The following is a 12478-nucleotide window of genomic DNA, read 5'->3' on the forward strand; positions in this document are numbered from 1 at the left end:
CAGATAAGGTGGTGAGGAAGGCATATGGGATATTTGCCTTTATCAACCGAGGCATAGAATATAAGAGCAGGGAGGTTATGATGGAGCTGTATAAAACGCGAGTTAGGCCACAGCTGGAGTACTGTGTACAGTTCTGGTCACCACACTATAGGAAGGATGTGATTGCACTGGAGAGGGTGCAGAGAAGATTCACCAGGATGTTGCCTGGTCTGGAGTATTTCAGCTATGGAGACTGAAAAGGCTAGGGTTGTTTTCCTTGGAGCAGAGAAGGCTGAGGGGGGACATGATTGAAGTATACAAAATTATGAGAGGTACTGATAGGTTAGATAGGAAAAAACCTTTTCCCTTAGTGGAGGGGTCAAGAACCAGGGGGCATAGAATCAGAGTAAGGGGCAGGAGGTTTAGGGGGGATTTGAGGAAGCATTTTATCACCCAGAGGGTGGTTGGAATCTGGAACGCACTGCCTGATGTGCTGGTAGAGGCAGGAAACCTCACAACATTTAAGAAGTATTTAGATGAGCACTTGAAACACCATAGCATACAATGCTACGGGCCAAGTGCAGGAATATGGGATTAGAATAGTTGGGTGCTGTATGGCCAGCACAGACATGATGGGCCAAAGGGCCTGTTTCTGTGCTGTACAACTCTATGACTCTATCAACACATGGAAAGGCAGTGGTGGCAAAAAACCTGGAATGTTCGCAGAAACAATTGGATGGGGACGTGGGGGTGCTTTACAATCATTCTGGATGGATGATCTAAGATGGGCCAAATGGACTCACTCATCCAGAATTAATTCTTCTGATCTTGTGCAATTAATTCTGGATTTAGCCATTCTGTCTTCCGAGCTACAATTCTACATTTCTCAGCATTGTGTATAATCAAGTTTTGAAGATAAAATGACTGATGTTAACTCTTCCTGTTAATCGACACCATTTCTCTTCCCCTCCTCTAACTTTCTCCTCTTAAATCCCTTCCAGTGGCTTGTTATTTAAATATGTTGTGGGAAGAAGCCACACAGACCAGATGGTCCCAGGTTTGATCTGTCTGTGCTGAATTAGCTAATCTCACCCAGCGTGCTATGAGCACTACAATTGGCTTCAGCACCCCTTGGCGAGAGAGGAGGGACAAAATGTCAGACAGGATGCCTTCCACAGTTGAATAGTCTGTCTAATCTCACACACAAATGGCCACTTGGGTAAGGTATCAGAGGTCTTCTGGCACCTGTGGAACCCCCCCCCCCCCCCCCCCCCCCCCCAGTAAGGGATAGCACCTTCATAGCAACAGTAACTACCCTGCAAAAGTACTTCATTAACAGTGAAGTGCTTTGGGATGTCCTGAGATTGTGAATGGTGATGTCGAAATACAAGTTTGTTTTTTCGGGGGTTGGTGGAGGGGGGGGGGGTGGGAAATGACAACATGAGATTTGAAAGTTTTTGGCTTTATGATCAATTTGGTCGCTTTTTACAGATAAAAATACTCAACAAAATTTCAAAGCGTGATGATTGGTCAGTCCATTTTTCTTTGGTCAATGCAATACATTCTCTTGGTTCAGGAGCAGAGTTAAAGTATACAAAGCGATTCGCGTACAGAGACTTGGTAACCTCAGGTACATAAAACTGATAGTACAGAGAAACAGTTAGCTTGGAGGCACTTTATCTTTGATATTCTGTTCACGTTTGAGGCACTATTTATACTCAAGAAAACAACCTTGTAAAATTCTCCATATGATTATAAATGTCATTATTTTGGCAGGTGTTAAATGGGTAGTAGTGTGTCACAGCGTTAGTTTATCACCTAACCTGGGTTTGAATCCAGCCCAAACTGGTGGAATGAATGCACCCACGACCCCCCACAACATATCTGTGTGACATGAGTTTGGGGATTGCCTTGATCCAGTTATTTATGAGGACAAGTTCACTGTGTGAATGACGTTGCAAAACTGAAGAAAAGTCAGGCTGGTGGATTACGGGTGCTTGTCTGAGGCAGGATTTAAGGCACATTATTACTGTAGTGTAAGTGGAACTTTACATTTGATCTATGCTGTTCTTTGTACGCAAAGTCAATATTGGACAGCCGATACTCTGAAGGTGAACTGCCAGCAAAGATCCAAAGCCCATAGCATGCGTTGCAAGATGAGAAGAAATAATCCTGTTCTCCAGCACCGACATTCCTCACTGCAGCATAAATTCAATGTACATAATTCTTTTGTTTCCTTCAAAATTTGTCACCATCCAAAATATATCTTCCTTCAACCAGGAGGATGGAACATTTCCTACATAATTATTGTCAATACCAGTTCATAGATTGTCCAGCAAGAGGCACGGTTCAAGCAGGGCGACAGGTGATGACCAGTTCTCCCGACTGGTCATGCTCCATCCAGCAGAGATCTGATCAAACCTACCCAACAAGCAGCTTCAACTGATTACAAATGCCAGGCATTCCAACTCATTGCCATTTCTCTCCCTGTATGACAATGAAACTCACAGAAACAGTTCCTATTCTTAGAGTCCCAATGTTATTACCTTACTTAAGTGTCAAGTACATTAAAAAAATAGTGTTAATACTAGTCAACCTAGGCAGTGATGGGGACACTACATTTGGCCTTAGTGTTTCTGGGTTAGGATGGCAGGGGGAAAGGGGGAAACAGCCAAAGTCCTTGCTCCTGATCATAGTGTGTGTATGTATATATAATAAAAACATGTCAGGCGAGTGAGCACAGCTTCAGGCTTAATTTTGATGCCCTTATGGTCAAATAGCCTGACCCGCACTGTCCACACATTAAGACTGCAGGTTAATTGAGATAGTGGAGGGCACCATGTGCACATGGAATGGTCCCCCAGCATAGGCTGACACCTTCAGTACAGGCAGAAGAATTAGTTTTACGCTTTGTTTTTGTTGATTTATTCTGTATACTGCCAATGCAGGTCTCTGCTGAAGTGTGACTGTGTGAAAATGCGGAATAAACATCAGTAGGCAGGCAATAACCCAGGCAATTCAAAAATGTTGGTTCAGCTGCCCTTGTCCCTCCTCAAACTCCCTCCCCCAGCGATGTCTCACTGCTTAAACAAAGCCATTATATTTGTTTTTATAAAAAGAGAGAATGTGCACCTGACAGCTCACTGAATGACTACACCCGGGAGTGAGATACTGAGTCAGGTCACAGGGTCCATCCCCAGTCAGTGCTGAATTAGCTGTTAGCCGGGGAAACAGTATCAACGCTTCAAACTGACTACTACATGGGTCACCTACAGAAGGGCTGCCTAGTCTCAAGAGCTGTGTTAAATGAGAGATTTCCCTTGCTACGTTAGTCACTGCTGTCCGGCACTTGGTTCTTTTTTGGTCATTTTGTACAGGTTGATATTTTGCTCTTCGTTCCTGTGAACAAGTTGGCACTGAAAATGCTGAGGCAGGATCTTCTCATAGAAAGAGACAGTCTCGTGCTCCCTCCGCATTTTGGAAGAGAGATAAATGGTGCCTCTCTGCGCACTGAGATGCTGCAGTGTCTGGACGAGTGAGGCGTAGGTCTCAGGGAGATATACAATGTCGGAACCCAGAACAATGTCGTAGTCAATGGGAAACCGACTGTGGTCACAGCCCCAGGACAGGGCACAGACCTGGGAACGATGTGCCCAGGAAGAGGGGATGTTGGCTGAGACGTTGTTCTCTATTTGCTTCAAAGTATGTGGTAGGTCTGTGATGGTTACATCGCCACCTGATGAATACAAAGAAAGAATGACATTTCTCCGTTTACAGTTTCCTTTGAAGTTTTTGGAGTCAGCCATGTTAAAAAGTCTCCAAACTCAACAACAACTTTATATAGTGCCTTTAACATAGTAAAACATCCCAAGGCTCTTCACAGGAGCGATTATCAGACAAAATTTGACACTGAGCCGTACAAGGAGATATTAGGACAGATGACCAAAAGCTCAGTTAAAGAGGAGAGAGAGAGAGCAAGAGGCAGAGAGGCTTAGGGAGGAAATTCCAGAGTTTGGGGCCCAGGCAGCTGAATGGCACCACTGCCAATGATGGAGCGATGGAAATTGAGAAGGGTTGTAGGGCTGGAGGAGGTTAAAGAGATAGAGAGGGAGTGAGGCCAGGGAGGGATTTGAACAGGCAGATGAGAGTTCTTTCTCTGGGGAAACCACCCACTTAACCCAAGTCCAGAAAGGGGAGGCATAGGTTTAACAGAGTCAAAGCTTCGAGACTCCCAGGCTTAACCATGCTGACGTTTAACCAGATGAAGGATTAGCCAGATGCAGTCTACTAGCACAGAGCACAGGTCGGCTTTTCCCTGCTCATCCAGCAAGGACCACCCTGCCGGTTAGGGTGCTGGCTTCCAGGTTTATTTGGAATTGAGTGGAAAGAATCCCAGCTCCCACTGACAGATCCACCTTTTTTGAGGTTTCATTAGGCTGGCTAGTCAATCTTCAGCAATGCCACAGACTGGCCTAATTCAGGTATCGGATTAACAAAGCTGCTTCAGGGAGGGTTTAGTTGGTTCCAGACTTCCACTGCCAGCTGTGTCACCTTGGAGCCATCTCTACCCCCAAAGCGATCCTGCGACACATCACAGGCAGCTCGAGTCCAGAGCAAAAATGTGCCAAGGAGAGAGAATCATTCCAGCATGTCTGCTCCAAGTAGATTCACCAAAATGGAGCGTTACACGAAAGCTAAGTAAATGAAACTAAAAGACAAAAGACATTTTGTGTTTAAATTCTGAAATGGAGGAAGTGTCAGGGTTAATACAGATCTACCAGGGAACTTGTAAGCCTCTTGTTTTGAAGGCACTGACTCCTTACTCAGGCATGTCTCCAAACAACCTCCAGTACCTCACACTCAAGGGGCCATCTTCATGCAAAGCTCAGACAGTGTGTTAGACGCAGGCTATTTGAGTGTGAGGAGCAGGTCCTGTTCCTGGATAGCAGCCAGGAGCAGAAATCCTGGCTGATTTTCCTTCCTTAGTCCAGAGGCACTGAGACGAATTGTAGCACCCGTGGCTGAGATCAGTAACCTCAGCAAGAATCCACAGATTGAATCTGGGACCCTTCTAGTCCGTATAGCTCAACAACATAACCAGCTACGCCGACAGAGGAATGATGATAATAATGTGTAGAATGTGTGGATCATCAGAAGGGAACTATCTAGTAGCAAGCAAACATTTCCTTTATTGTACCCCTCCCCCCATCAAGATAAAACATGTCATTACTACAAAAGCAGAATACTGCGAATGCAGAGAATCAGATCGATAAACAGAAAATGCTGGAAATACTCAGCAGGTCAGGCACCATCTGTGGAGAGAGAAACAGGTCATCCAACTGAAACATTAACTGTTTCTCCCTCCACAGATGCTACCTGACCTGCTGAGTGTTTCCAGCATTTACTGTTTATATTCCGTGTGCATTACTGTCTGTTTTCCTCTCTCACATTACAAGGTTTGCTTGGATACTTTCAACTTACCTAATAGAACAGCTAGAATCCCCACTATTCCAGTGCCTGCACCCAGTTCAATCACCTTCCTCCCACAGAAGCTCATCTTCTGTTCCTCAAAGTACTGACAAAGAGCCAGACCCTGAAAACATCACATATTCATGTTAGAATTAATTCATTTAGAGGGTATACGAACATACGAATTGGGAGCAAGAGTAGGCCACTCGGCCCTTCGAATCTGCTCTGCCGTTCACTACGATCATGGCTGATCTGATTGTAACCTCAACTCCACATTCCTGCTACCCCCAATAACCTTTAACCCCCTTGCTTATCAAGAATCTATCTACCTCTGCCTTAAAAATATTCAAAGACTCTGCTTCCACTGCCTTTTGAGGACCCCTCTGAGAGAATAAGTTTCTCCTCATCTCTGTCTTAAATGGGCGACCTCTTCTTTTTAAACAGTGACCCCTAGTTCTAGATTCTCCAAGGAGAAACATCCTTTCCACATTCTACCTGTCAAGACCCCTCAGGATCTTATATGTTTCAATCAAGTCGCCTCTTACTCTAATTTCCAGCGGATACAAGCCTAGCCTGTCCAACCTGTTCCTCACAAGACAGCTCACCACTCGTTACATTTTGCCAACCAGAAAATGATCCATTTATGCCTACTCTCTGCTTCCTGTTAGCCAACCAATCTTCTATCCAGGCCAATATGTTGCCCCACTACACCATGAGCTTTTATTTTCCGCAATAACCTTTGATGTGGCACCTTATCAAATGCCTTCTGGAAATCTAAGTACAGTACATCCACCAGTTTCCCTTTATCCACAGGACATGTTACTTCTTCAAAGAACTCCAATAAATTGGTTAAACATGATTTCCCTTTCACAAAACCGTGTTGACTCTGCCTGATTACCTTTACTTTGTCTAAATGCCCTGCTATAACGTCTTTAATAATAGCTTCTAACATTTTCCCGAAGACATATGTTAAGCTAACTGGCCTGTAGTTTCCTGCTTTCTGTCTCCCTCCCTTTTTGAATAAAGGAGTTACATTTGCTATTTTCCAATCTAATGAACCTTCCCCGAATCTAGGAAATTTAGGAAACTTAAAACCAACACATCAACTATCTCACTAGCCACTTCTTTTAGGACCCTAGGATGAAGTCCATCAGGACCCGGGCACATGTCAGCTCACAACTCAAACAATTTGCTCAGTATCACTTTCCTGGTGATAGTAATTTTCAAGTTCCTCCCTCCCATTTCCTGACACAGCTATTTCTGGGATGTTACTTGTATCCTCTATAGTGAGACAGATGCAAAATATCTGTTCATCTGCCATCTCCTTACTTTCCATTATTAATTCCCCAGACACATTTTCTATAGTGATGTGAAGCACTGCAGAACCAACAGACAGTGCCAGAATACAAACGAGAAAGAATGAAAGGACTTGCATTTCTATAGCACCTTTCATGACCTCAGGATGTCCCAAAGCACTTCACAGCCAATTAAATACTTTTGAAGTGCAGTCACTGTGGGAATGTAGGGAACGTGGCAGCCAATTTGTGCCCAGCAAGCTCCCACAAACAGCAACGTGACAAATGATCAGATAATCTGTTTCATTAAGTGTTGGTTGAGGGGAAAATATTGGCCAGGACACTGAGGATTGACTCCCCTAACCTTCTTCAAATTAGTGTCGTGGGATCTTTTACATCCACTCGAGATGGGGAGACTCAGTTTAATGTCTCATCTGAAAGACAGCACCTCCAATTGTGCAGCACTCCCTCAGTACTGCACCGGGAGCGTCAGCCTGGATTTTATACTGAAGTCTCTGGAGTGGAACTTGAACCCACAACTTTCCTCACTCTGAGGGAAAAATACAGCCAACTAAGCCAAGCTAAACTATCAGCAAAGCAGATGAATAAATGTGACTGGCTTGATTTTCCGCCATCCAATACATTTGCAGGCCATTAGACTTACAGCATCCCAGACTGCAGCAGCAACTCCCAGATCAGCACTGAAGTTCTGCGTGATCTTTAAAACATGTCCACAAAACTCATAACTGCTCTCCTCTGTATAATAGTCTGAAAAGAGACCATCATCCACGGGGAAAACACTGCACAAATGTTCTTCCACCTGGCTTTGCATCATCCTCCCTAACTGGATTATCTTTCACTGACCAATGGGTACTTTCCAGTCTCCACTGCCTCTGTCGTGATTGCAGGATGAATTTGTTTCAAGATGTGTTTCCTTCTGTGAAAAAGAAAGAAAACAGGGGTAAAAAACTTGCAACGCTGTGCTTTGAAAGGGGGAGACATTTAAAAATCTTCGAGCTGATGGCATGTGCAGCACCACGGGGGTTGTTGGGTGGGCGGAGTCCATGTTTAGCTGCTAAGGTGCCTGTGCCTTTCAGGCCACTGCTCAGGTACTTCCTGCAATAAAGAGATCTAATCAGGCAGATCCTGAAGCACTGAGTATCTAAAGTGCTGAAGGAAAGTACTGTGGACTGGCAGTGCTTGTAAATTCCGAGCTCTGCCCTGGGTGAGGCCAGGTGAGCAAAGTCAGAAAAACAGCAGGAAATGACTGGCTTTCTTTGAAAATCTGACACCTTGAAGTGTGATGGACGCACACGAGCTGCAAGATTTTGTTGGAAAGTTTGCAGCATAGCTCACAAAAGGCTCATAATCATAAATCCTTTTCATTTAATACACTATTTATGTTTTGATTTAGAAAAGTAAAGACAATTTTTATGTTTAAATACATCAGGATCACTCTTCCATCACAGAGTGTAATGTGTCCAAGTTTGTTGACAATACAAAGTTAGGGGGAAATATAAAAGGCTGCGAAGAGATGTTGACAGGTTAAGTGAGTGGGCAAAAAGGTGGCAGATGGAGTATAATGTGGGGAAGTGTGAGGTTATTCACTTTGGTTGTAAGAATAGAAAAGCAGAATATTGTTAAAAGGCCTAAAACTTCTAAATGTTGATGTTGAGAGAGACTTGGGGGCACTCGTACAAGGTACACAGAAAGTTCGCATGCAGGTACAGCAAGCAATTAGGAAGGCAAATGGAATGTTGGCCTTTATTGCAAGGGAATTGGAGTACAAGAACAAGGAAGTCTTGCTACACTTGTACAGGGTTTTGGTGAGACTATACCTGGAGTACTGTGTGCAGTTTTGGTCTCCTTATTTAAGGAAGAATATACTTGCCTCGGAGGCAGCACAGCGAAGGGTCACTAGATTGATTCCTAGGATGAGAGGCTGTGTAAATTGGGTCCATATTCTCGAGTTCGGAAGAAAGAGTGGTGATCTCACTGAAACATACAAGATTCTGAAGGAGTTTGACAAGGTAGATGCTGAGAAATTGTTTCCCGGCTGGCGAATCTAGAACACAGGGGTGCAGTCTCAGGATAAGGGGCCGTTCATTTAGGACTAGATGAGGAGAAATTTCTTCACTCAGAGGGTTATGAATCTTTGGAATTCGCTACCCCAGAGGGTGGATGCTCAGTCATTGAAAATATTCAAGGCTGGAATCGACAGATTTTTGGTCTCTCAGGGAATCAAGGGATATGGGGAGCGGGCAGGAAAGTGGAATTGAGGCAGAGGATCAGCCACGTTGGTGTTGAACAGTGGAGCAGGCTCGAGGATCTGTGTGGTCTACTCCTGCTCCTATTTCTTACGTTCTTTTCTTCTCGCACTTCTAACACATTAACAACTCTGTGAACACAATAAACATCAGTTTTTATACAATCATAGAATGGTTACAGTGCAGAAGGAGGCCATTTGGCCTGTCGTATCTGTGCCGTCTCTGCAAGAGCCTCTCAGCTAGTCCCACTCCCCTTCCTTTTCCCTGTAGCCCTGCATATTTTTTTCTCTTCACATTAATTATCCAATTCCCTTTTCAAGGCCACAATTGAATCTGCCTCCACTACTCTCAGGCAGTGCATTCCAGATCCTAACCACTCATTGCATTAACAAGTTTTTCCTCATGTTGCCTTTGGTTACTTTGCCAATTGCCTTAAATCAGTGTCCTCTAGTTCTGGATCCTTCTGCCAGTGGGAAGTTTCTCTCTATCTACTCGGTCCAGACCCTTCATAATTTTAAACACCTCTATCAAATCTTCTCTAAGGAGAACAGCCCCAGCTTCTCCAATCTATCCTCGTAACTGAAGTCCCTCATCCCTGGAACCATTCTTGTAAATATTTTCTGCATCCTCTCTAAAGCCTTCACATCCTTTCTAAAGTGCAGTGCCCAGAGCTGGGCACATTACTCCAGTTGAGGCTGTACCAGTGGTCTATACAAGTTTAATATAACTATTATTGAACAACATCCAATGTTACACTGACGTGGCCCAACACACACAAAACCTGCTCGACAGTTCAACCTAACCTGACGTTGAAGGCCGCGGGGTGCGGGTTTACATCCCAATTGGTCCAGTCCACAGCTACACGTCAGGCCCCGCTTTTGATTGGCCAGTCTTATTGCCAATCACCCGCCTCCGATCAAGTTTGGTTCACCGAGCAACTGCGCAGTCATCCAGCTGTCCAGCCCGTTCCAGGTGTGTGTGTGTAGTTTGTTGTGAATTTTTGACAGTTTTCTTTTGGTGACTGTTAATAAAGTTGACCGCGAGGAATTGCTGAACCATGTCCGCAGACTCGCTGGTGAACAACGCAGAGGCGACAGCACCAAAGTTCGCTACGTGTGGACAAGAGCTCCTGCTGAAGGCAGAAGCAAACCAGAACTGAGAGCCCTGTTGACAGACCTCCCCGCGCGTTGCATATGAAACAGAGTCACAGTGTTACACAGCACGGAAACAGGCCCTTCAGCCCATCGTGTCTGTGCCGGCCATCAAGCACTTATCCATTATAATCCCATTTTCCAGCACTTGGCCCGTAACCTTGTATGCTATGGTGTTTCAAGTGCTCATCTAAATATTTCTTAAATGTTGTTGAGGGTTCCTGCCTCTACCACCTCTTCAGGCAGTGTGTTCCAGATTGCAACCACCCTCTAGGTGAAATTTATTTCCTCAAATTCCCTCTAAACCTCCTGCCCCTTACCTTAAATCTATGCCCCCTGGTTATTGACACCTCCGCGAAGGGAAAAAGTTTCTTCCTATCCAATCTATCAATGCCCCTCATAATTTCGTACACCTCAATCAGGTCCCCCCTCAGCCTTCTCTGCTCTAAGGAAAACAACCCTAGCCTATCCATTCTCTCTTCATAGCTGAAATGCTCCAGCCCAGGCAACATCCTGGTGAATCTCCTCTGCACCCTCTCCAGTGCAATCACATCCTTCCTATAGTGTGGTGACCAGAACTGTACACAGTACTCCAGCTGTGGCCTAACTAGCGTTTTATAAGCTCCATTATAACCTCCGTGCTCTTATATTCTATGCCTCGGCTAATAAAGGCAAGTATCCCATATGCCTTCCTAACCACCTTATCTACCTATGCTGCTGCCTTTAGTGATCTATGGACAAGTACACCAAGATCCCTCTGTACCTCCTAGGGTCCTACCATCTATTGTATATTCCCTTGCCTTGTTAGTCCTCCCAAAATGCATCACCTCACACTTTTCAGGATTAAATTCCATTTGCCACTGCTCCGCCCATCTTACCAACCCATCATAGCATCCTGCAGGAGGGCGCAGATAAATAGATAAAGGGCCTAAACTTTCCACCTCACTCTCTGTCTCCTTCTTTAAGATGCTCCTTAAAACCTACCTCTTTGAAGGAGCTTTTGGTCACCTGTCCTAATAACCCCTGATGTGGCTCACGATCAAATTCCGTCTGATTTACACACCTGCGAAGCATCTTGGGCCATTTTACTTAATTAAAGGCACTATATAAATGCAGGTTGTTGTCACAGGGTGCACAGACACAACTCCACCTCCTGTTTTAAAGTCATACATTCTGGGCCGATTTTAACTCCGTGCAAGTGGGTGGATTTTGAATGGATCACAATCTTGCCCTCTGTCCACATATTGTTATTTTTCCATGAGAACATCCAATGTCCACATTTACAATGGAATTTTGCCATGGGATCTACAGGTGGGTGGGGGGCACGGGTGTACAGACTGCGATCAAATGTTATGCTGAGTAACTTCCGAATTATATATATAAATGGGTGACTGACCTGAGGACAAATAACCATCCCAATGGTATTACGTTGTCCGCATGCCGAGCACATGCACCTCAAAGGACAGCTGCCAGTATTGGCCAGGACTCAAGTGAACTATCGTACAGGGAAATGTCAGTTTATTTAACACATAAACTGTATTTACATTGAAAAGTAACAAGAATATCACTTCTAGAAATTTTCTTGGTAATGTCAGTATTACATAATAAGGTAATTCCTTGCTGTTCTCTGATGTAGAAGCTTGTTCTTACAGCCCTCCCTGTTCCAGTCTACTAAAGTTCCAGTTCTGATGACGGGTCACTGGAAACATTAACTCTGCTTCTCCCTCCACAGATGCTGCCAGACCTGCTGAGTATTTCCAACACTTTCTGTTTTGATTACGAAAGTTCCTGTATTCTTGAACCAAGTCTCATCTTGTGTTACCAGGGTCTCCACTTTACATAAGAAATAAGAGCAGGAGTAGGCCATTCAGCCCCTCGAGCCTGCTCCACCATTCAATAAGATCATGGCTGATCTGATTGTGGTCTTAATTCCACTTTCCTGCTTGCGCACCCCCCTCCCCCCCCCCCCCCCCTCGCCATCACCCTGAACTCCCTTGTAGATCAATTATTTTTCTAACTCAGTCTTGAATATATTGAATGACCCAGCCTCCACTGCTCTCTGGGGAAGAGAATTCCAAAGATTAACAACCCTCTGGGAGAAGAAATTCCTCCTTATGTCCATCTTAGATGGAAGACCCCTTATTTTGAAACGGTGCCCCCTAGTTTTAGATTCCCCCACGAGGGGAAACATCCTCTCAGCATCTACCCTGTCAAGCCCCCTCAGAATTTTATATGTTTCAATAAGATCACCTCTCATTATTCAAAACTCCAATGATTACAGGCCCAACCTGCTCAACCTTTCCTCATAAGACAAACC

At 44.6% G+C, this 12478-nt stretch overlaps 1 protein-coding gene across 1 annotated transcript; it reads right to left on the minus strand.

The window, feature by feature from the left end:
- Window positions 1–1425: 1425 nt before the first annotated feature.
- Window positions 1426–12048, minus strand: LOC137358544 (EEF1A lysine methyltransferase 3-like). The gene is made up of 5 exons (XM_068024499.1): window positions 9814–12048; window positions 8635–9141; window positions 7408–7680; window positions 5461–5572; window positions 1426–3715 (listed from the first exon to the last, which is right to left on the minus strand). Exons 3-5 carry the CDS (start codon window positions 7576–7578, stop codon window positions 3312–3314), a joined length of 687 nt encoding a protein of 228 aa, XP_067880600.1. The 5' UTR covers window positions 7579–7680; window positions 8635–9141; window positions 9814–12048; the 3' UTR covers window positions 1426–3311.
- Window positions 12049–12478: the final 430 nt, after the last annotated feature.

Source organism: Heterodontus francisci, chromosome X (genome assembly GCF_036365525.1).
Source record: "Heterodontus francisci isolate sHetFra1 chromosome X, sHetFra1.hap1, whole genome shotgun sequence".
NCBI lineage: Eukaryota > Metazoa > Chordata > Chondrichthyes > Heterodontiformes > Heterodontidae > Heterodontus > Heterodontus francisci.